The sequence below is a fragment of the Aethalodelphis obliquidens genome, unplaced genomic scaffold, assembly GCF_003676395.1.
Source record: "Aethalodelphis obliquidens isolate GAN/ISIS:26980383/991018 unplaced genomic scaffold, ASM367639v1 scaffold14, whole genome shotgun sequence".
NCBI classification, from domain to species: Eukaryota; Metazoa; Chordata; class Mammalia; order Artiodactyla; family Delphinidae; genus Aethalodelphis; species Aethalodelphis obliquidens.
Window position 1 is genome coordinate 14707412 of NW_020837958.1, and position 22381 is coordinate 14729792.

General features: G+C 46.3%; 1 protein-coding gene across 1 annotated transcript in view; it reads right to left on the minus strand.

The window, feature by feature from the left end:
- Positions 1–22381, minus strand: part of KIAA1549L (KIAA1549 like) — a 134177-nt gene that overhangs the window by 89375 nt on the left and 22421 nt on the right. The window contains exons 8-10 of the mRNA XM_027115069.1: positions 17646–17797; positions 12200–12371; positions 1462–1625 (exon numbers count right to left, since the gene is read on the minus strand). Coding sequence (XP_026970870.1) covers positions 1462–1625; positions 12200–12371; positions 17646–17797 — 488 coding nt within the window. The remainder of the gene's footprint in view (positions 1–1461; positions 1626–12199; positions 12372–17645; positions 17798–22381) is intronic.

Genomic DNA, 22381 nt, shown 5'->3' on the forward strand with positions numbered 1-22381 from the left:
ATTACCAACATCGTGCTGCGTCCGCGCAGCGGGTGGCTTTATGTCAACAGACACAGAACGACATTCTTTGGGGTTGGGCTCTTCACTAGACAGTGTCTCAGCAAGCCGCAGCTTCTCAACAGGTGACTCGGTTTAACAGACAATCAAATTCATTTGATTTCTTTTGCTGAAGCAAGGTATGATCATACAGGAAGAACTAGACATGCCTGACTCCCAGCAAGGACGATCACTACGTCATGCATCCCAGTGGATGTGAAATTCCATTCGCTGTTTCATTCCTGCACAGGTAGACAAAGCTCAGATGTTCAGGGCTGGAAGAGGATCCTACCCACCAAATCTCAGAGCTCAGGAAGGGGTATAAAGTAGACACAGCCCAAAGACTCAGATATGGGCCTGAGTACCTCCCCCACTGCTGTGGAGTAAGTCCCACAGTCTCTCTTTCCTTTGGGTTTCTCTGCAGTAAAATGAAAATCATAAATGCTGCCCTGACTATAACCTACCTCACAGGGCTACTGTGATGCGCAAACAAGGTGACAGACCTAGGATAGCCCAGGATATTGTAAGGCATTATTTAAACACTGGGTATTACAGGTTATTATAGTCCCTTTGGGGACTATTGTGAAGGGAGCTACATGACTGGAGAATTAGCCTTTGGAATTTCCTCAGTTCATTCCCCTTCCAGTCACTGGAGATGGGTGGTACGGCCCTGTGGAGGCTGTGGAAAGTGGCCGGGGCTCCCGGCTGGCCCTCAGGGGAGCCACTGAACTGGGGGTTGATGGCTGCCCGGCCAAGCATCTGTAGCTCGCCCGTCATGCAGCCTTTGAAGATCAGCCACTCCGGCCAGCAGAAGAAGGAAAATTTTGAGGGTCTAATGTGCCCCAAAGGGCCCTGAGTTAGGAGCCAAGAGACCTGGTTCTACTATCAGTTCTGCTACTTACTAACTGTGCCACTGTGAAGAAGTCACTTCTCTGTAAAAGGGAAGGTGTCCAATCAGATGACCTCTGAGGCCCCTTTCAGGTCTAGCTAGCAACTCGTTTTCTGCGCCTCTGTTTCCTCATCTGTAAAATAATGTTCTTCCTCAAAGGGTTGCTGGCAAGATTAGGGGTTGCTGGTATATGCAAAGCCCTGAGAAGCATTTAAGGCAAAGAGTGAGCGTTAGATGAGCATTAGCTATCGTGTCCTCATTATAAAAATAAAGGTGGCACAAGAATGCAAATATTCTAAAGAATACTGAACTGTACACTTGTAAGTGACTAAGATGGTAAATTTTATGCTATGTATATTTTACCACAATTTTTAAAACATTCAAATAAGTAAATAAAGGGTCTCCTTCAACATGAGGACTCATGAGGATGCTTCTGAAGGTACTTGCAAAGACCTCAAGAGCCATGAGAGAAAAGGCAGGTGGAGCCCCAAGGGGCCAGGGCTCCTGCCCCTCTCCTCACAGCGTCCGTCTCGTACCTTTGCTCTCTGGGGCAGGTTCATCATGGTGTCTGGCTTGAAGTCGTTCTTGTTCTTCCGGCAGAGCACGGCAGTGATGATGATAATGATGACCGTGACCACGGCAATGGGCGCCAGCACCGCGGCGATGATCCACAGGTTGTTGGGCGGGTTCTTCACCACGGCTGCAGGGAAGAGTAGGGGAAGCACATGACAAGAAGCTCGGGGAAAGGGAAAGCAAGCAGGAGATAAATGCCCTCCAGTCCCAGGTCGTGAGATGGTTGAGAGGGTCTGGGCTCAGAAAGGCTCTTGCCTTGGCAAGCTACTCAAAGTCTCTGAGCCTCAGTGTCCTCATCTGTAAAACGGGGCTATCACGTTGCAAGGCATCAGAGAGGCAAGGTACATGTGGTGCTTTGGTGTGGCCCCTAGTAGGTGCTCAAGAAATGTGAGCCTTCACTATGATGAAGAGGAGGAAGAGGAAGATGGATTGGTATCAAGTTTCCCCACTGGTAACGTCCGTGAGTCAAAAGAGAAGAGAGAAGCAATCTGAGGATTAGTACAGTGGGGCAGTCAGGCGGCAAAGGCCACGGAGGGATGACTCTAAATATTGTAGTTAAGTCACCCGCTGAGTGAGCAACGAATAAAACATACCTGAGTGGACGGATCTGCCCCGCCCCCCGAAGGCTGGCTGGGGAGGCATGGAAATGCCTTGTCTAATCAAAACGATCCAGCTATTCTCAGAGCCAGAGTGAAACAGAGTAACAAAAGTGACTGTCAGTAGGAAGAATGTGTTATTAGAACAGTAGGTGCCTCAAGGAGGGTGGGGCTGGCATTAATTAACTTGCAAAGGGCAACAGGTTGGTGGTCATGCTCTACATCATGATAGGGGTTTGGGTCACACAGGTGTATACACTTGTCAAAACATCAAATGGTATAGTTAAGAGCTGTTCATTTCACTGTATGTTGATTTTATCTAAAACATCACAAATGAATATTGAACTCTAGGCAATGATATGCATACTGAAGTGTTTTGGGTTGAAGTCTACCGATGTTTGCAACTTACTTTGAAATACATCAAAAAATATGATGGATTAACAGATGAATGGAAAAATAGATGAACAGAGATGTGATTATTAAAATATAGTAAAACGCTAATTGTGGAATCGAGGTGGTAGCGACATGGGTGTTCACTGTACAATTCTTTCAACTTTTTAGTAAGCTGGGTTGGGAAAATGTGAAAAAAAGAAAAAGCCTTTGATATGAGATGAATGAGTCCTCCCCCCACGATCCCAGGTGGGGAAGCTTTGGAAACACCTCAGTCCAATCAAAAGGACTGGAGTAAAGAAAACAGTAACCAAAATAATTGTTTATAGGAATAAAGAGTTATTGGAAGGGAGTGGGGTCTGCAGAAAATCTAGAAAAAGAGAACCAAAGATTTATCCATGCCAGGGGAGGGTATCCCGACCAGCAGACATGGGTAACCTGGCCGGATGGCAGGTCTATCTGGTGGGCAAGATGGCTGCAGCTGGCTGTTTGAGCTTGGTGATACTGTTAATACCACACAAGCTCTCTTCTCTCCCACTCCCTAGATGATCTCATGGACTCAAGGCTTAAAAACCATCTGTGCTGTTGCTGCTCATTTATATCTCTAACCAGGACCACTACTCTGAACTCCAGATTCCTGTATCCACCCATCAACTCAAATCTCCAGTTGGATACTTAAGAAATGTCTCTAATATATCCAGAGCCCAACTCTCAACCCCCCCACCCCGCAACCAAACCTGTTCTTCTTGTGATATTTTCCACTCCAACAAATGGCAACTCCTTCCTTCCAGATGCTCAGACCAATAACTTTGCCATCAATGTTGACCTGTCTCTTTTACTCTCACTCAATATCCTACTGAGCAACAAACCTTGTCATCTCCATCTTCAAAATATATGACTTCTTTCTATTGCTATAGTCCAAGCTACCAACATCTCTCACCTGAATTACTGCAATGAGCTCCTCCCTTGTCCCCTATAGTCTATTTGCAAGACAGAAGCTGGAGTGATCCTTTAAAAATTCAGATCACAACATTCTTCTGCTCAAACCCTCCAGAGGCTCCAACCCCACTAAGAGTAAGAGCCAGGGTCCTTATAATTTCTATAAGACCTTAAGTGATCTGCCCGACCAACCATCTAGTTACTTCTCTGCCCTTACAACTCTTCCTTCAACTCACTCTGCTCCAGCCTACCTCCCTCCTACTGTTCCTCAAACATGCAGGACATGCTCCTGCCTCAGGGCCTTTGCACCAGCTTATTCTTCTACTACCTAGAACGCTCTTCACCCACATATCCACGTGGCTCCCTCCCTCCCTCCATCAGGGCTCTGAACAAGTGTTACCATATCTGTAAGGCCTTCCCTGTACTCTCTATAAAATATCAATAACAATCCCTGCCCTTAGCACTCCGTCCCCTCTTCCTACTTAATTTTTCTCTAAATCAGTGCTTCTCAAACTTTAATGTGCATGCCCATCACCTGGGAATCTTGCTCAAATGTGGATTCTGATTCTGTGGGTTGGGATGGGTCCCCCTGTAATACGTTCTTTGGGACACAAGTCCACCATCTTCTCAGTCTACTGGCTTTCCAAATAAAGTCACTATTCCTGGCCCCAACAACTCGTCTCTCGATTTATCAGCCTGTCGTGTGGTGAGCAGTACAAGCTTGGACTCGGTAACATGCCTAATAAGCTCCCCGGGGGTACCCATGCAGCAGGCCCCCAGGCCACACTTGGAGTGGTGAGGCTCTAAAGTACGTATCACCATCTGCCATGATACATATACATTTGCTCACCATCTGTCACCCCCTGCCTCTCCATTAGAATGCACACCCTAAGAGAGCAGGGAGGTTTTTTGTCCCTTGTTTGCTGCATTCCCCAGGGCCTAGAACAGTGCCTTGCACATAGTAGGTGCTCAATTAAAAGTTGAATGAATGTGTAACTGAACTACCACTATTCCTTTTGCAATTTGGCTCCCCATACAGATTTCCACAAAGGATAGAGTAACAGCCAGTTAAAGAAATCCCCTCTCCTTGGTAGTTCTAATCCATATTTTAAACTAAATATTTTCAATGTGGTTTATGTATCAATCTCTTATAAGTCTGGTTAGCGTAACTTGGTCCTCCTGATCCTGCTTAATTCTGGGGGCTACTAGACCCACAAAGCTGAGGACTGGACTCTGGAATACAAAGGCCCCACCAGTACGTGCCACATGGTGAGGGCCTGCCTGAGGAGCCAGCTGATCTTTCTCTGACTTCCACCAGCCCCTGACTTGAACTGGCACCTCATTAGCCAAGATCTACCTCTCGTCAGGCAGCAACTGCCTTGGGAGTACTATCAGTACAAAAGAACTTCTTTTCCACAGTTTTTGTCAGTCAGTGATTAATCACATTATTAACTTCTGCAAACAGCTCATTAGATAATGTGCTCCTGTTGACATTAAACATGTAATTGCTGCTGCTTTTAGTAATTCAGTATTTATATGTGAGTTTTAGGCCATTAACATTTTTTAAAGCTCCATGCTTCTGTGAAAAATATCAGTATGCCTCTTTTCGGCTATGCTGTTCTATCCTGATGGAGAACAATGTATAGTGGATCAGAACATGATATCCTACATATATTTATATATGTATATAAGTGTTTTCATTAGCAAGAATGAAATATGTACATGTGTTCTGCTTTTACTCAGCTTTATTTATTTAATTTATTTATTTATCCATCAGCTATATGATGGAGGTGTGCCTTCTTGATGCAGTGTGGAAAATCCTTTCACCTCTATTTAAATGGGGAGAGAACAAATTCATGCTATGTACATTAATAAATTCATTGAACAGTCAAAGCGATAGTAAAGTTAGGTCAGCTGAAGTCATCCAAACCCAGTATATTCATTGGCAGAACGATCTAAAACTACAAAGTCATGTACAGAGATGAAAAGGAACAAATGGTTATTTAACTTACAAGAGTGTCAGAGGAAGGATAGGAAAATGAGACAACAGATTCTTGAGCTTCTACCGTGTGTTAGGCATTGGGATCCACTCTTTGTCAAGACTCTCATACCCATTTTTCAGATGAAGAAACTGAGACCCGGGGAGGTTAGATATTTTTTTTTTTTACCAAAAAATTCATTTCTCTGAAATATACAATTTAAGTCAGTTCGGAGTTATCACACATGAATGGAAGTTTGTGCATGTGTGCGTGTGCATGCACACACACACACACACACACACACACACACACACACACACAAAGTATCTGTCAGAGGGAATGAAGTCAAAGGGTCCACATAACATAAACTCAGAATAATTATTCTCATGTGGAGCAAATGTTGAAAGGAGAAGGAATCCATTCGAAGAAGCTCCCAGCTCGTTTCTGTGGCTGTCAAAACATCAGAGTTCATGACTGCTGTAAGTGGACGCAGGGGAGGGTCCAGCAGCTGGTGAGAGCCCAGGCCCATCCTCCCCTGCCCACACACTCCCGTGGCTCTCACCCCACTTGGGTGCAGCCCATGGGGCTCCACCGATCGTGGCCCCTAGTCCGCACCTCTGACCTCATCGCTGCTGCTCTCCTCCATCGGGACCTCCTCGCTGACTCTCAAACCCTCCCCCCTCTGCCTGGATTCTTGTCCCAGGTATCCTCAGGTGGTCACTCAAAGGTTACTTCCTCAATATCCTCTTCTCGACACCCCAACAATTTAAAATCACAGCCATTATCTCCTCGGCATCCCCTAGCCCCTTCTGTGCTTAATTTTTCTCCATGGCACTTATTAGCATCTAACATATTATTCAGTTATTTTGTCTGTTTAACCTGCCTGCTCAGGAATGTAAGGTCCATGAGGGCAGAGGTTTTGCCTGCTTTACTCACGGCTGTATCCCCAGTGCCTAGAACAGTGCCAGACACATAACAGGTGCTCAAAAAATATTTGTTGAAGGAATGAATGAGAATTCCCTTAACCAAAGGGTCAGTCTATGGCTTTCTTTAAGTGATATTTTTTTTGAGATAAATTTCTGATGGCCGTGTAAGGTAAACCAATTCCCGCCCTGGACTGCTTCTGCATGGGGAGAATTTTCCCTACTCCATCAGCTGGATAACCTCTCTGAGGGGCCTCTCACTCCAGATCCTGCAAAGGGAGTGGATGAAAACCTCCATCGGGAATGCAGTTGCTTCTTTAGAAGTCATTGCTGCCCCATTACCCAGAGATGACATGGGTAGAGTGGGCATCATATATTCCGCTGTAGGACACTGCACATCGGCCCTAGACCTAGCGATTTAGAAGACACTGGAACACACAGAACGCTACACCCTACCTTCAGAGGGACAAGGTGTCTGTTCAACACCATGACTCTCTATTCAAAGTGCTGACCTCAGATTCACATCTCAGGCTGATTTCAAAGCTATTAGGAGAAAATGAGATTTAAAACCTCTCTGTTTCTCCTCTTCTTCACTGGCCTTAGTGTCCTCCTCATCTGATCCTGGGATGGAGGCATTTCCCAGGGTCTGTCATCTAGCTATACTCCCTCCAGGACTCGTATTTTCTCCAGGATTTAAATTCTACCCTGTATCTACAACATTCTCAAAATCTATAGTGTTAACTTAGGCCTCTCTCCTGGGATCCAGGCTTGGATTTCCAACAACTTTCCTAACCTCAGCCCCCAACACCCCCATGGTACCCCTTAATAGCGCATCACTTAAACTCCACATGGTCCAAACTGAGTAAATCACCTTCTCCCTCCTAAAAGTGCTTCTCCACTCTAACCCCCTCTCTAATTTCATTAAAAGCACCCTTTTCTCTGAATTATACAGGCTCTTAACCTTCAAATCTCCCTTCCCTCTTCATTGCCTCTCCCCGAGTCCTTCTACCTTATGGATAAATGAGACACTCAGCTACCATTTACTACGTGCCTAATAGACACGTAGTAAATGGTACTAAACCCTCTACACGCAATAATTATCTTATTTAATCCCCCCAGTAGCTCTACCAGGTCAGTGTTTTTGATATCACCATTTTACATATGAGGAAAATGTAGGTCAGAGGGTCATTCATTTGTCTTCGGTCTTATTACAAAGGCTCTGCTCTCAACTGCTCTGCTATGGTGTCTTCCAACCACGTGCCTCACTCAGGGCCTGGCAGAGGCATTTAGCAAAAGTGGGTTCTTCGCCTTCACAAGGATCGAGCCAGGCAGTAGCTGGGGCTGGATATTCAAAAAGGAATGAGATGTGGTACCTGCTTTTAAAGAGCTCATGAGGGAGAAAAGCGAGAAAACAACTCATTTGCCCAGTGTGATAAGGGCAATGGAGGCCCCTGGAACTAGGGAAACTTCGGGGAGGGGTCATGCTTCAGGGGTCAGGGAAGGCTTCAGAGGCATAGGGAATGTGAAGAATGAATCCTCCCGTGTGGCTGAAGCATTAGGTCTGAAGGAGAGAAGAGTAGCCGTACGGCTGGGTAAGAAGCCTGGAGACCAGGTTGTCAAGGGCCCTGAACATTTGCTGAGCACCTGTTGTGAAAGGCTTCAAAGACCCACTTTAAGAAGATTGGATTTTATTCTATGAACAGCAGAGAGCCACCAAATATTTTTTAAATGGAGTAGATGTAAGACCAGAACCTGTGTTTATTATAATGACTCTAATTACAGTGTGGATGGTACATTAGTGGCAAAGAGGCTGAGGCTGAGTCATTTGGGAAGGACCTGCAAAGTCCAAGAGGAGATAATGATGAAATGGAGAAGAGGAAACAGTTTGTGAGTTACTCTAGAAGGGAACCGAGAGAGCCAGGTGGATTTGAAGGAAACAAAGAAGTAAGGTTGAGGGCTAGCAGCTCCGGAGCCAGGCGGAACAGAGTTTGAATCCTGGCTCTCCGAACCAGAGTCAAACCTCTAAGGTCGCCCCTAGATGACCCCTCGACTCTCATTTCCACAAGGCTCCATGCACCTTCTAATCTGATTGATTGCTCCCTCCTGCCCATGCTCTCAGACCTTCCACTGTTCCCATCCATTTCCATCAGCAAAGTCCCCTTACCTCTCCTCCTGACACTCCATTCACCTCTTGCTCTCCCATTTCTGCCCCTTCCCAAGTACCACAAGGCCTGGAGTAGATGTGAGGAGGTCAAGGAACTGACCTCAAAGTAGAGGATGGGTTGGGACAGGAGAAACGATGGAGAGGAAGAGACAATGAACCAGGATGATGGGGGCCAGCTTGGGTTCTAGAGGTGACTACAGTGAGGAAGGGGCAGTTCAAAGCATCTAGAATTTTGAAAGAATAAAAGAAATGGTCTGAACATAGCAATGAGGACCCAGGAGGAGGGGAGCCTTGCCAATCTTACGGTTTTTCTCTCATCAGTTTGCTGATGCTCAGTGTGTACCACTGCACCCTTGCTCAAATGCCCCCCACACAATCTCAACCTCAGCTGCCAACTTCATTATGCCCCAGGAGAGCAGAAACAACCGCAGAAATGTCCTCAGGCTTCCATTACCAAATGCACCCCCTGACCGACACCCACACCCCTGTACTCTGCCTTCCTTCCTGGTGCAAAAGATTGAGCCGTCCCTGCTCCTCGCTGAGTCTGAACCCTCCACCTGTGCCACCCCCTCGAGCACATATGGACTTCATCCCTGCAGTGTTCGTCTCTCTTCTGCATCGTCAACTTCTCCCTTGCTATTAGTCACCCATAATATTCAAACGTACCCCAATATCTCCCATACGCCCCTCCAGCAACTGTCCCATTAATCTTCTCCCTTTGCTGTCACTGCTTCCCCTCCTCCACCCTCTCCTGGGTCCACTCCAGCCAAGCTGTCTCCACCACCTCTTCCTGGAAACCCCTCCTGCCAAGGTCACCACCGAACTCCAGTTTACCAAATTCACTTCATCTCCATCCTTCCAGAACAGAAGATGACGCAGCAGCTCCCTCCCTCCCAGGACATTGATTTTCTTCACTTATTTCTAGACACCACCTCCTCCATTTCCCCAGATGCTCCTTCCCAGGGTCCTTTGCTGGCTCCAGTTCTTCCCTCATGTGGATGCCCTGGGCCTGAATTTTTACCCTCTTCTCTTTAGTTCTAAATCAAAGCAAATCTGGTTAATCTTACCTGCTCCCTTAGCTCTAAATGTCACCTGTGTGGATGACTGCCGAGTTCCTATCTCCTGAGCTCTCCCTGAATGTGTAAGCTCACATGTCCAAAAGCAAACTCTCAACTCCATCTCCCCCACCGCCACTGCAGCCCCACTAAACCTCCTCCTCTCCTCTCTGCATCTCAACAGATGACACCACAACCAGTGCTCAAGCAAACACCTGGGAGTCACCCTTGAGTCCTCCCGCCCTCACCTCCTCCTGCCACGCACACAATCCATTACCTTGCCCCAACAGCTCTGTCTCCAAAAATATCCCGAATCCAACCACTTCTCTGAGTCTCCACCTCAGACACCTTCCCCTCTCACCTGGGCACCTACGGTGGTTTTCACTCCAGTCCTCTACAGTTCATTCTCTACCTGGAGAGACGGAGAAAGAGCCGAGAATGGAGCCCTGGGGAACCCACATAAAGAAGATGCAGTAAGTGCTTCCCTGGTGGCACAGTGGTTGAGATCCACCTGCCGATGCAGGAGACACGGGTTCGTGCCCCAGTCCGGGAAGATCCCACATGCCGCGGAGCGGCTGGGCCCGTAAGCCATGGCCACTGAGCCTGCACGTCCGGAGCCTGTGTTCCGCAACGGGAGAGGCCACAACAGTGAGAGGCCCACGTACAGGAAAAAAAAAAAAAAAAAAGATGCAGTAAAACCGATGAAGTTAGTAGCTGACCTGACCAGACATGGGACAGAGCTCACAGGGAGGGAAGGAGAGAGGTGCAAAGGAAGAGAATCTTGGTTACAAAGTCATTTCAAAGACAAGACTGTAGAGGGAGACCATCATTTCCAGGCAAAGCTGTGTCTGTGAGGATGTGCTGGCCGAGCAGAAGTGAGGGCCGTAACCACATGTGGGCTGGACCATCCCTGTGGAAGCCACACCTACCCCGGACGAAGGCAGGAGACGAGGAGGAGAGGAAAGCCATGAGCCAGGCGTCAGGTTCCTAAGGAACACGGACACCAACTAGGAGATCAATGGGAGATGACCTTCCAGGCCCTGTCTGCTCGGTGTGCTGTCGAATCTAATATCTCCACCACACAATCTGTCACCTTCATCAGCCCCCTCCCCCCTCACTGCCTTCACAGCCCTCTTCTGGGGCCCCAATGCCTGGGCCACCAGAGAGCCTCATTAGTCCTGCCCCCCTCATCCTGGACACTGCCGACAGATTAACCTCCCTAGATAATGGGTACTTCCAGTGATACTACTGCCCTGCTCAGAAATGTCCAACAGCTCCCCACAGCCAATCACATCATGTACAATCTCCTTCCCCTGCCATCCAACGCCTGAGTCTCCTAAGCAATGCTCGTTTCTAATCCCATCACCTCCTCCTCATGCTTCTGCACTCCAGGCAACTGGAACTCCTTTTATTCAAGCACCCTTGGTACTTTTCCCCTCCCTTCTACTGCTTCTGCTGCTCCCTCTTTCTGGACAGTACATCCTCCTCTCCCTCTGCTGAAACTGTAGCATGCAATACAGTTAAGAACACACTTTTGAAGTCAAACAGATCCAGATTCATATCTTGGCAACTCAAGTCCTAGTTCTGTGATGTTGTGCAAGTTAGTTAACTTTTCTGAGCCTAGGTTTCCTCATCTGTAATTTGGAGCTGAATAAAGTTGCCCCAGAGAAATTGAGAAAATCTAGGTAAAGCAACAAGCATAGTAGCTGCCAGGGGAGGGTCCTCAAAGAGGCAGCTGTTATGTTTCATATCCTTTCTCTGTTCATCCTTCCCGGATGCCCCTTCGGAGCAATCTGTCCCTCGGTTGAGCCCTGTATCAATCACATTGTCTCCTCAAAGCATTCCTGCATTCTATGCCTTTATATCTGCATTAACGCCTTCTCTGCTCCTTAAAGGCAGTGACTGGGACTTGCCCACTTCTATATGTCCTCCAGCACTGAACACACAGTTGATGCAGGACTCTACAAAGCTTATTGAATGAAATTACCTTTAATTCCCCAGCAGACAAATACCAGCTCAGCTGTGGTGATTTTTCTAACTGTTCACAAGATTATACTGAGGAGGAAGAGAGGATAGGACCTGGGGAAAAGCAGTATTATCATCATCCTAGTAGCCAAAACATATCCCTGACCCAAAACTTATTGCTTCAAACAACACAGGAAACAACTGGTTGATCTGAGAACCTTCTAGAACAGAAGTATGTTTCGCTCTGGGTCTAATAACATCCAAGTGATTCAGGAAACATTTACTGGTATTAAAAACAACGAGTGACGGCACTTCCCTGGTGGCGCAGTGGTTAAGAATCCGCCTGCCAGTGCAGGGGACACAGGTTCAAGCCCTGGTCTGGGAAGATCCCACATGCCGCAGAGCAACTAAGCCCACGTGCCACAACACAGCCTGAACTCTAGAGCCTGCGAGCCACAACTACTGAGCCCATGTGCCACAACCACTGAAGCCCGCGCGCCTGCAGCCCGTGCTCCACAACAAGAGAAGCCACCACCATGAGAAGCCCGCGCACCGCAACAAAGAGTAGCCCCCACTCGCCACAACTAGAGAAAGCCCGCACGCAGCAACGAAGACCCAACACAGCCAAAAATAAATAAATAAATTTATTAAAAATTTAAAAATGAATGAATGGAAAGGTTATCCCCTTACGGTCAGCTTGCAGAAGGACAACGTGATGCAGGGTCAAGGCCATCCTTTGGGAGTCAATGGTGCTCAGGATCTTGGCAGCTGCAGTCCCCAGCAAAGGCTTCCCATTGTACAGGGTGTAGTAAGTCAGCTCCGCGGGGTCCTTGGGTCCTGGCACCCGCTGCATCTTTACCATCTTTCAGAAAAAGACAGGCCATGTTTACAGGGCATCTTGCGTTAACTCTGCAATCACCTGGGCAATCAGCAGGCTGTCTCCCGACTGCGAAGCCTTCCATGGCTAAGTGGACCCATGACGTATATTTTAGACATCACCCTTCTCACACCTCCCTATCACCAACATCTCAAGAAACCCTGCTATGGCTGGAGGAGGGAGGAGAAAAGGGTTTTGAAAATATAAACATCTGGAAAGAACAGTTTCAGGCTGGAGAAGGAAACGTTGAAATGGTGATGTCTTCCAGCCTCCAGAGAACTCTGGCCTCATTTGAAACTAGGCCTCCACATTAATTCAGGGCATGTTAGGTTATTCTCAAACAAGATTTCTAATTTCAAATTCCTGCAATTGCCAGAGAGGAAAAAAAAATGAACTTATATGTCTGCAATTCAAAAGAACTCTGATAAAAGCAGTACTTGGAGGCTCAAAGCTCTTTTTCTAAAATAACCTTTGTTGCTTTTTCTCACTGTACAAGTTATACATCGTCACTACAGAAAAATCTGAAAATACAAAAAAGCATCGAGAAATGAAACAAAATAAAAACAATCTGGAATCCTTCCACCACAAGCTAATTACTATTACCATTTTGTCTATTCTTTGTTTTTTCCACACAGGCCTTTTATTTATCATTTTACAAAATTATTTATCATACTCTCTATATAGTATTATATACTGCCATTTTTACTTGCATCCATAATGGGCTTAAATATAACAAAAGCATAAATGTTAACTTCTACACGGCATTCCAAGGCATGCCTCCTAAACTTAGCCAATCCTTTACTGTTGAAAACTTCAATTGTTACTCATTTTTCAGCATTGTAACTAACAATTGATAATCATTATAAATACAGAAAACATAAATTTAAAACCTACATAATGTTCTACTGTATGCATGTCTCTTAAGCCTAGCTAACCCTTCCTTTTTAAACATTTAGGTTGTTTTCAACTTTTTACTAGTGTAATTAACCATCGACAAACATTATGGCATAATATAGTATTTTCCAAAGTGTACCTTACAGATTACGAGTTTCACAGGATATTAAAAGATGTTACCAAAATATTTATAGCAGCATTGTTCATATCATAGCAAAAAAATCTGAAAATTCAGAATTCACTCACAGTAGGATGGATACGTGAGTTATGGTACAGTCGCACGATGCAATAGTATAGAGTCATGTAAATGAACTGTGGCTCTTTGTATCAATATGGGTGAATATAAAAGCCTGATATGGAGCAAAAGAAACAAATTACAGAATATAAAATGCAAAACCGAATGATGTACTACTTAAGGATACACATGAGGATGGTAACATCTATACAGAAAACACAGGTGTGATTTAATACAAAATTCAGAAGCACAGTCAACTCTGATGGGAAGGAAGTGAGTATGTATAATCAGAAAAGACACAGAAAAGGCTTCTGGGATAAGGTAACAGTAATGTTCTTACTCTTTGGGTTGTGGGTTCTTTTTTACTAGTGTTCTTTAAACTCTACATATTTTTATGCTCCTATGTATGTATGCTATAAATAATAATTAAAATAAATATTACTACAACCCAATAAAAAATGGGTTTTAAAAAAGTCTGACCAGACATTTCACAAAGGAAGATATCTGAATGGCCAATAAGCATATTTTTTAAATGCTCAATGAGGAAATTCAATTTAAAACCACAAGTCGGGCTTCCCTGGTGGCGCAGTGGTTGAGAGTCTGCCTGCCAATGCAGGGGGCGCGGGTTCATGCCCCAGTCCGGGAAGATCCCACATGCTGTGGAGTGGCTGGGCCCGTGAGCCATGGCTGCTGGGCCTGCGCGTCCAGAGCCTGTGCTCCGCAACGGGAGAGGCCACAACAGTGAGAGGCCCGCGTACCGCAAAAAAAAAAAAAAAAACGAACACAAGTCATCAATATCAACCACCAGAGTGGCTAAAATAAGAAGGGCTGACAACACCGTGTTGATGAGGAGGTGGGGTAACTCCACATCTGGTTGGTGGGAGTGGGAACGTCAAACTGTACACTTTGGGAAAAGGTCTGGCAGTCTCTCCTAGAACTCACATAGACCAACTCTATGACCCAGGAATTCCACTCCTACATACCCAAGAGAAATGAAAGCACATGGCCATGGAAAGACCTGCAGAAGAGGTTCATAGAAGCTTTGTTTATAATAGCTAAAAATTGGGAAAAGCGCAGGTGTCCATCAACAGAAGCATGGATAAACAAACGGTAGTATATTTCATACAAGGGAATATTATTCAACAATAAAAAGGAATAAACTACTGAATAAAAGAACAACATGGATGAATCTCAAAAACACTACAGAGTCAAAAAAGCCTTATACAAGAGAGAATATACTGTAGGATTCCACTTATATGAGGTTCTAGAACAGTCCAAACTGATCTACGGTATGGAAATGATATGTTATCAAATATAAAACAGTAACATAATACACTGTTAATTGTAGAACCTAGACGGTGAGTAAATGGGTGCTTACGTCATAATTTTTTCAACTTTTCTGTGAGTTTGAAAATGCTTTTAATAAAATGTTGGGGAAATGTAGATATTATTATAAACAAGGGTCTTATTTGGCATTTAAATGTAGAAACCAGTATATTGAAGAAAGTCAAGGAGATTTCTTTACTTGCAGGTTTTCTTAGAGTCTTTGGTATGCCAATATGCCTTTGGAATCTTCAAGAACATTCTACAGGATGCAGCCTTGCCCAAACTGCCCTGACCAGAAAGCACCTTTGCCTCTGGGCACCTTATAGAGTCATTTTCTGGACCCTCTCTGAGAAACACTGCTCTTACCCTTTCATCTTTGTGTTCATCTCTATCTCCTCGAAATGAATTTATACGAGTAATGTTGTGACCATCTAAAAGATTCTTGTCTAAATTGATCACCTGCCCTCCAGCAAGGTCATATCCATTTACTGTGTTTGAGGGTGCCTTCACTGCAACCTCATCAACACGGGATAGTACCATTTTACTCATCTTGAAAATGGCATCTTGTGGTAGTTAAAACTTGCATTACTTTGATGACAAGAGTTAAATGTTTAAAAATGCTTACTGGTCATATGTATATCTTCTTTGGACTCAATTTCTCAAATACATCCACTAGAGAAATATCTTTAGATTCTAGCCATTAAAATCTCCATATTCATGAAGGTGGCTCATCTTTACAAATGATCTGAGCCAAGACGAAGGTCTTCTCTGGGTGAAGGATGATGTAAGCTGTGTAGAGTGAATTTTATTTGGGAAACTTGGGGGTGTTATTTCTGTCCCCAGTGGGAGAGGAGGTAGGGAAAGCGTTAGTATAACCAGGTACAAGGTGAATGAACATTCAAGTATCTAATAACTTCGCTCAATTTCAATTTAATAGCAAATTCTTCTTACCAAATTTCTCCAAGGATGATGTTGGAAGGTGGTCTACAGCCTCGGTAAATTGGGGATTTGCAGAAATAAACCCCTACTTACTTCACTCAGGTTTTCCAGGCAACGAAAGGGACCAAGCACACTGAGTACTCAGAAAAAAAGAGGAAACAGCATCTCACTGGGCTCTTTTAGACACTTAGAATGTTCTGGGTTTCTTAGGTTTACAAATAACACCAGCAGTGTAGGGTGATTCTTTCCTCCCCTTCAGCTGAGGCAAATCCCATTTCAACCGTCTGAAGCCCAGCAACTTCCTTTCTGTCATGTGGAAAAGTGTGAATTATAGGGCCCACGTGGACCCACAGAAGGGAAATCACAAACCTGGCACATGAAATTAACTATTGCTTTACCTCATGACAAGGCTGTCTCAGACCACAAAGATTTTTAGAACCAAAGCAACATCCAATAGGACAAGAGGCCAAATTCACCAATTGCGAACGGGGGACCTGGAGTCTCCCTCAGGGGCGTGATGTTGACTAACATAGGGAAGTGTGTTCCAGAAGATGGGTCGTTTGTACTTCCAAGATTGCCTGGGGACATGATCTGCAGACACTGTGGTAACGTCTGCAATTTCCTTTAAAGCTTCCTCTTAGTTAGACACCATGCATGTGTGTTTGGGTTAAGTTACACACTAGATGTGCTCAATTACCAATCCAGGGGCAGTCGACTAGATCCCAGAAAATAAGAAGCCCACTTCCTAGAGGCAACTACCAGAAGCACTTCTGTAATTTGATACCTTGCTCAAGAGAGCTTGTTAATTAGCATAACAAATGTTAGAAATGGGTCCTCTTTTTGTGAAATTAGTGGTACTCAAGATACGTGGATTGCCCAGAATATGCTATAGACATTCCCACTCTTGCTTGAACTGGATAAAGAATCTAGAGAGGCTTAGAGCCTCTACCCTCAGGATGGCTACTGTCTCTGTCGGGTTCCCTCTGAAGCAGACTCTGAGATGAGTTGAATGCTTGTAATTTATTGGAGAGATGCAGGGAACCGACAGGGGGTGGAAGGGAGCTAACAAGGGATGCATTATGAAGCCAGTCACCACAGCGGGAAACTAAAGCGTAATTCTCTGTGGGAAAGCTCTGGCAATGATCCTAAAGCATACATTTCAGAATCCTCCCAGCCAAGAAGCAAGAGAGCTGTGGTATTTATACCTCCACCCCTGGTGAATTCCCAGGCGCTTCCGGCCAGCCGTGGCTGGGCAAAGTACGTTCTGGCATCTCAAGAGCAGCCCATCAATAAAGAGATGCTGGGAGTTCATCAGCATTCATCACAGAAATTAGAAGGGGGTTTGGGCAGGGCACCAGTGGTGTCTGCTACAGCTGCCTACCCTGAATCCCTGTGTGGTCACGTGTCCATTATAAACGTAGAGGGCTCTATTTGTTGAAACGGATTCGATAAGGCTAACAGAATCCCACACCTGTAAGGCTGATCGGTGTCTCTGCTGATCACAGTCATGGTGCTGAGAGGCCTGAAAGCTGGGACGTCATCCAGCCTCCAGAACAGGATGCAGAGGAGTTGCGCTTGCTTACTAATAGCCTTCTGTTTAATAAATATGTGCATGTGGGCAGCATTTCTTCCGAGACCTCCTTTCCCTACAGTCTAGTAGTCGGGACAGCAGCTCTCAGCCTCCTTCATGATTTCGATGATTATGACCGTCACCGCCCCCCCCAAACCTAAGAGCAGTGTGGATGAACTGGCCTCATCAGCTTGCAATGGGAGCGCTCCTCGGCACGCAGCATGGTTTTCTTAGGCTCAGGAAGCACATTTCCACACCCTTCTTATAAGACCCCCGTGACTTTGCGCACACCCACCTGCACGGTGTAGCTTCCCAGGGTGGTGGCCCGTTTAAACCGCCGGCCTTGTTGCTGGGACATCATGAACAGCTGGGCCAGGCGCTGCTCCATGACCCGGGCGAAGCTTTGGTTGTGCAGGCCCACCAGGGAACTGTCCACGCCCTGCAGCACTGTGGACAAGGACACAGAGGGGCTGTCAGAGGAGAGGCTGCCTGCTGACTCGGAACCACAGCCGCCACCGCTGGCCCCCACCAGCCACTAAGGGCCATGGGCCCGACCCCACGTTAGGGTTTGGCCATCCTTCCCTCACTTTACCCTCACATCAGCCCCAGGAGTTAGGAATTGCTATTGACCTGTTCGAGATGCTGAAAAGGTTAAGTGACTTGTCTAAGGTTACACAGCTAGTAATCAGCAAAGCCAGGGCTCAAACCCGAGCCTGTGGAACCCCAAAGTATGCACTGTCCTTCACAAGCTGTGACAGGTGTAACGCTGCTGTATTAGGTCCCAACCTTATTTAAGATAGTATGTGTTGTCAGAGTCCATATGGGAATACAGCATCGCTAATGGGTACAACTACTTGGATTTTTGGTGGTTCCCACTCAGAAGCCCTGGCTCAGTGCTACCCTGATTTTACCTTTCCTTCCCAACAGCTCTGGTGAGAAATCTAAGCTCTACCCTGCAACTCAGCCCCTTCCACACGGGCAAACCCCCCTGTTCGGTGTCCTCTTCCCTGTCTCCTCAATGGGGTCCTTTCAGGGCTCACCCCTAAAGCTTCCCAGGGCCCCTGGGCTCTCTCTCACTTGAGAGGAGGATTGTGTGATAGAGAGAGTGGGCTCTCTCAGTGCTGGCCCTTGCCAGTTGGGGGACTTTGGGCAAACCACCAGCCCTCTCAGAGTCCAAGTCCTTTTCTGTAAAACGGAATAAGAAGGGCTACATCACAGCAAATATATTTCTAGTGGGCTTTAAGGTTGAGATGAAATAAGATGTATATAGCAGCTTAGCATAGAGCCTGGTGTGTGGAAGGCAAATGAAACCCTCTCTTTCCATCCCTCCTTCACTGCTGGGCTTCACCCACATCCAGGGTGTCTGTAATCAATGGGTTAAGGTGTTGGTGATGGAATTCCAGGCAATGGCTGGTGCACGGGAGAGAATTTAGTGAACACCAGAGCCGTCCAAAGGCTGCTGTGGTCAATTACTATGGGGACGACTGCCTTTTGCTGTCTACCCCCAAAGCCAGCCCTTCCTCCGAGACCCTTGGGAAGAAGCACACTTCTTCCCAAACACACGAACACTCCCTCCAAACACAGTCATCCCTGAAAACAAAAACGCTAAAAGCAATTCTCATCTTCTTAGACCAAAACTTACATGGGCTGGGAATGTAATACAAGGTTTTTCATTTAGCAGAGTTTGTTCTACTACAGTCCAGCCAAGGACCATTAATACCACCCGTCTACTGGGATCTGGCAATAGCTTGGATATAAAGACGGCATTGTTGCTATGATGGCATTCTAACAGGGCCAGAACACGCAACGGATGACAATGAGATACAGAGAACGATGTTTAAACCAATCAAGAGAAAAATAAAACCCACAGCTGAGTCTTAGAAATCATTTCTTTGAAACCACAAATGCTAAATAATCCCCACGGAGGGCATAAAGCAGTTTTCCTTCCAGGGCCCTTATGAGGGACTCCCAGCTCAGCAGAACTCCTGCAAACAAAGATAAAACACTCCTGCACTTCCCACTGTGGCCCCTTGGAACCCTCCTGACACAGCTGTCAGGCTGAGGAAGGGCTGACCAGCCTCCTGACCCCAGAAGGAGAGCCCGTGTTCTTGCGCGTTCAAAGACACCCCTCCCGTAAAAGGACAGCGCCAACTGCTGAAGGATTACTTCTACACTGGTCTCTCCTAACTGGTGGACAAGAGCAAGAGAGGGGACACAGCATGGTCGAGGGACATCATCATGGGTTACTTTACAGGAATCCCAGAGATGATGCAAGGGCAGACATCAAAGAAGAGAATAGTAGAAGCCTTCAGGTGACAAAAACATTCTGGAAATAGATAGTGGTGATGGTTCCACAACACTATGAATGTACTTAATGCCCCTGAATTGTACACTTTAAAAATGGTTAAGGGCTTCCCTGGTGGCGCAGTGGTTAAGAATCCTTCTGCCAGTGCAGGGGACGCGGGTTCGAACCCTGGTCTGGGAAGATCACACATGCCGCGGAGTAACTAAGCCCATGCGCCACAACTGCTGAGCCTGTGCTCTAGAGCCTGTGAGCCACAACTACTGAGCCTGCGTGCTTCAACTACTGAAGCCCGCACACCTAGAGCCCGTGCTCCACAACAAGAGAAGCCAATGCACATATATACACTACCAAATGTAAAACAGATAGCTAGTGGGAAGCAGTCGCATAGCACAGGGAGATCAGCTCCGGTGCTTTGTGTCCACCTAGAGGGGTGGGATAGGGAGGGTGGGAGGGAGACGCAAGAGGGAGGAGATATGGGGATATATGTATACATATAGCTGATTCACTTTGTTATAAAGCAAAAACTTACACACCATTGTAAAGCAATTATACTCCAATAAAGATATTTAAAAAAAAGAGAGAAGTCACCACAAGGAGAAGCCTGCGCACCGCAACAAAGAGCAGCCCCCGCTCACCCCAACTAGAGAAAGCCCGGGCAGAGCGACAAAGACCCAACGCAGACAAAGATAAATAAATAACTGTTTTTTTGAAAAAAGGTTAAAACGGTAAATCACACTTTATGTTTATTTTACCACAGTTTTAAAAATTGAGAAAAAACACCTCCAGGGAAGTACAGGAAGCTGTACAGGAAGTACAGCTCTGTGGGAACCAGCCACAGAGCTACACGGAATCAACTGGGCAGCTCCCTCATGCCTCGAGGCTCTATTTGCAAAGAGGATGTGTCCTTCTCGAGGCGGCTGGAGAAGAGCAGAGGGTTGGAGCCAGGGGCCCGGGTTTGAATCCTGATGCCCCCTTACCGAGTGTCTTGAGCAAGTTGCCTCGTTTCTCTGGGCCCCAGTTCCTCATCAGAAAACACGGTTATCATAAGCTCCTCCTGACTGTATCATTGCAAAGAACAGTATACTTTATACAAAAACGCTTCCAGCATAGTGCACTTGAGAGGGGGGTGCCCGTAAACAGTAGCTGTTGTTGCTCAAACGCGCCTCCTCCTTCACTAGACACATCCTCACCAGAGGAAGGAATTGCCTGGAAAACACAGAGCTGTGTTCCAGGACTGTAGCTCCTTTCCTTTTCCCTGAGAAGCACTGTGGACCTCAGGCTCCTGGCCCTCTCTGCCCGCCTGGAAGGGAGTGGAAAGAGGTGTGTGCCCATAGCTTTCACAGAGACACGGAAGCAGTAGCGGGGGTTGGACCCTGGCACGGGGGCCCAGGAAGACCGCAGCCCCTCAGTACATCAGCCAGGGCCCTGGCCACCCACCCTTACCCACCACTGATTCAGCTCAGAGGAGGCGGGCAAGTCCCAGCTGTGTTCCTAGGAGCTTTGTCCAGAGGATTTGGTGGCTGTAACATCACTGGTCTCTCATTCCTTCTTTGTTTACAATTGTACTGGGCTCTAAGATTCCAACGATCAGGCCAAGTGAACTCAAGTTAAGTTGTTTTACTCATGGTTGAATCTCACATACTCAGAGCCAAAAGAACCTCAATCCTCAGCTCACATCTTTTCCTGATTCTAAAGGTGAGCATGTGCTGCCTAGTGGGTCTAAGTTGACTTGCTCAAGGACACACTAGGTTAGTCAGTAGCAGAGCTGAGACCAGAAGAAATCCTGTAATTGCTGGGTCTGGGATATTTTGACTCTGGTAGGTGAAATAAAGACAGATGAATAAACCTAAGAGGGGCTCTCACCTCTGTCAGGCAGCAACATTAAGTCTGTACATTTCTACCCTGCCTCATATATACACCCCTGACTGCAGGATCCATGAGAGCAGGGTAGCCCCTGGGTACTCTGTAAAGAGGGGCTGCAGGAGTCACCCTAAGCCAGTGATTTTCCACCACAGCGGGACCCACACTCAGGGAGGGGAGAAGTGGATAGTGTGACAAAACATATTTAATATAAGCTTAGTCGGAAAACAGATGAAAACATGTTAGGCTTTTACAATACAAATTACAGGAAGAAAAGTTGCTTCAAATCCTCTTGGCTGTTAGCAATGAGCAGAAGACAGGATGCCCAGGATGAATATCTGGGCAGACAGGTTATTCTAGGGACTGAAGGTTTGAACAAGTGCTGTCTTATCTCTCAGTTCCTAATCTCCTACCCCTTCTGGAAAAGATGGTTGAAGTTGGTGGTGGCCGCCCATGGGTCTAGAAAGTGGTTATGGGCCAAAGGGAAGGCAGGAGGGTCATCCTGAGACCTGGACCTGTCCGCTCTTCCCCCACAAGCACTAATCAACTGATCCAATCAGCCCCAAACACAGTGATGGGTGCCACTGTGTATGCTGATTACCAACAGGCAGCAACAGTGATAACAAAGTTGGATACGTAGGTGAGTGGGCAGGGGTCAAGTCCCAGAAGAATCCTGAAAACAAGACCATGTATGGAGCTTTTTATTAAGGTTATGTCACTAAAACAGAGGCAGGGCAAGACACAGGTACATGAGGAAAGCATGAAACAGGAGTCTGTCAAGGACAGGATGTTTTATCATTGAATGTAACTCTTAAAAGTTACGAGAAGGGAGGAAATGGCTACAAGTTAAAAAACAGCATTCCGTG